Below are 2,919 nucleotides of genomic sequence, written 5' to 3' on the forward strand. Positions count from 1 at the left end.
CTGGCTGTGAAGTCTCTCATGCATCATTGGCCGGGAAACATTCCACAAAGATCAGCACAGTAAGTTCCTTATTTCAATCACACATGTTTAGTATTTATATGCTAGTCAAATTTCATAACAGAACTAGGAGCTACATCTGGAATTCTTCAAGGCTTTTTATATGATTTAGTCAAACATTTAGAGCTGCTCTGAAGGTTGTTGTTTTTTATTATTTTCCCCCAGCAATAAACCATTGACTTTCCATAGATATTGTGAAAACCATTTTGTTTGTTTGTTTTATTTTTGTTCATTGAGAACCAGACAATTTCAAGTAAACTGCTGGAAACGGAAACATTTTCACTTAAATAAAGAAAAAAAAGTATTTTGAGTTTTCCAATTCATGAGTTTCAAGAATAACACAGGCTTCCTCAAAATATTTCTTTAGTTGAAAGCCCAGTTTTCCTTTAAAATGATTTAAACAGAAAATGTCTGAATACCCCAGGTTAGAAACTTAGATGCAAACGAGAATGGGAACATTGATGCTGTGCAATAATAGTAAAATTTGAACCCAGTCACTATACTACAATGGTGTTTTTTTTCTACTTCAATGGGATATTTGGTGACAAATAAAATTGAGTAAGCAGCAAAGTTGGCAGCAAACAGCATCAGTATTAACCATACTGGTGCCTTAAGTGAAGAACAGAGGATTGAAGCCCCTAGCCAAAGCCTGTCTCTCTTATCCGTGCCGAGGACATAGAAAATGTCAATGGGATTAGAACCTAAATATTCGGCTCTAGAGTCATATCCTCTGTCCCACTCAGCTGCCCACTAAACACAAATGCTGTAAATGGGGGCACTGAACATACACATAAAAGGGCACAGCCTTTTTTCACAGATGGCAAGGCAGAGAACAGGATGGAGGGGAAACAGAGGCACAGGGAAGTGACTGGCCCAAGGTCACACAGCAGGTCAGTGGCAGAGCCAAGAACCTAAGTCTCCTGATGGCAAAAGACTCGCACAGACATAACGTGACAGAGCTAAACGATGCAGCAGTGAGGTAGCTGAGCAATTCTCATTGGTACATAGAGATGGAAGTGGGATTTTGTGTCATAAATCAATACATAAGCTGGGAGTAGGTCATCAATGTGGTGCTGCAGTAGAATCAATACAGACGAGCTCTAATGAAGGATATTAAGTGAGTCTATGTCATATTTCCCTGGAAAGTGGATATCAAGCAGTTTTGGCATTTTAGTTTCGAGCCCAAGTTCACAGCCTGCTGTTTATAGCAAGAGAGAATCCATCTTGGCTAGAATGTTGCATTGGGTTGTGCTTTGCTCCATCCTTCACATGGCGTTTTATCAAGCCATATCCTGAGCCAGAACTTAAGATGGTGCAAACTGATGTAGCTCCATTGACTTTAAGGAAGACACACCAGTTTAGATGTGTGATAACTCACCATTCCTAGTAAATAGCAGTGACAAGTGTTGTGCATTGTTGACACTCACTATATGAGATATTGCTGTGGGGAATCAGGGCCACTCCTGCTGTTACTGTAATCCCCATCACTGTCTTTGTCTTTCCCTCCACAGCCATCACACAATGAACTGAGATATAAAATGTCCAACCAAACCACCTTGACCAAGTTCCTCCTGGGAGTCTCTGACATTCGGGAGCTGCAGATTTTGCACTTTGTGATGTTCTTGATGATTTACCTGCTAGGCCTGATGGGAAATCTTCTCATCATCACAGCTGTAGCCCTTGACCACCATCTTCACACCCTCATGTACTTCTTCCTCATGAATCTATCCATCCTAGACCTTGGCTCCATCTCTGTCACGATCCCCAAATCCATGGTCAATTCCTTCATGCACATCAAGGTAATTTCTTATCCTGGATATGTCACCCAAGTGTCTCTATTTGTAATCTTCACTTCAACTGATCTTGCCTTACTCATCATCATGGCATATGACCGATATGTCGCCATCTGCCAACCACTGCACTACGAGAGCATAATGAACAGGAGAGCTTGTGTCCAAATGGCAGCCAGTGCCTGGATTACTGGTATTGTCTACTCTGCATTGCACACCGGGAAGATTTTCAGGTTACCCTTCTGCCAGACAAATGTCATCCAGCAGTTCTTCTGTGAAATCCCCCAGCTGCTCAAGCTCTCCTGTTCTGACTCGTACCTCAGTGAAATTGGGCTTCTTGCCTTTGGTGTGTTTTTAGGTTTAAACTGTTTTGTCTTTATAATTCTGTCTTATGTTCAGATCTTCAAAGCAGTGCTGAGAATCCCCTCTGAGCAGGGCCAGAGTAAAGCCTTCTCCACCTGTCTTCCTCACCTCATTGTGGTCTGTTTGTTACTTTGCACTGGCTTCTTTGAGTACATGAAACCCACCTCCAGCTCAGCATCAAATGTGGATCTCATAATGGGTGTTCTATATTCCCTGGTGCCTCCAGTGATTAATCTGATCATCTACAGCATGAGAAACACGGAGATCAAAGCTGCATTAAAGAAACTGATTGTTTGGAGGTTAATTACCAAGAATTAAAATGTCCATCATTAGTACTTGATTGAGATTTCATTCTGAGCTTCTTCTTGGATATAATCAATTGATGACAAAATTGTCTCCTTAAAAACACAGGGTGCAATCTGTTTATGAATTCATAAAATCTAGACTAATTCCTTTGAAGTTAAATGAGTTAGTTTAGAATTACACCAGTGTAAGTAAGATCAGAATCTAAATATTTATCCATAAATGTACATACACACCTATCTCTCTTTGGGATTTATACTGCTAATATTGCCATACTATCTGAGCATGTTGCACAGAATATCAACAGCCATAGCTAGGTTATTAGTGAACATGAAATCTCTTTCTCTTCTCCTCTTCGGGGGCAAAAATTGTGGGTGGAGTTTGAGAGGTTTGGTTTGTTTGCTTG

General features: G+C 40.7%; 1 protein-coding gene across 1 annotated transcript; it reads left to right on the forward strand.

Annotated features, from left to right (window-relative positions):
• The first annotated feature begins 1,595 nt into the window (after positions 1 to 1,595).
• LOC127031239 (olfactory receptor 14A16-like) lies at positions 1,596 to 2,528 on the forward strand. The gene has a single exon (XM_050917999.1). It carries the CDS (start codon positions 1,596 to 1,598, stop codon positions 2,526 to 2,528), a length of 933 nt encoding a protein of 310 aa, XP_050773956.1.
• The last annotated feature ends 391 nt before the right edge of the window (positions 2,529 to 2,919 follow it).

The sequence above is a fragment of the Gopherus flavomarginatus genome, chromosome 11 (assembly GCF_025201925.1).
Source record: "Gopherus flavomarginatus isolate rGopFla2 chromosome 11, rGopFla2.mat.asm, whole genome shotgun sequence".
In the NCBI taxonomy this organism is placed as follows: Eukaryota; Metazoa; Chordata; order Testudines; family Testudinidae; genus Gopherus; species Gopherus flavomarginatus.

What these genes read in the sequence shown, in the direction of transcription:
- LOC127031239 (XM_050917999.1), top strand. Translation starts at nt 1,596, where the DNA reads ATGTCCAACCAAACCACCTTGACCAAGTTCCTCCTGGGAGTCTCTGAC.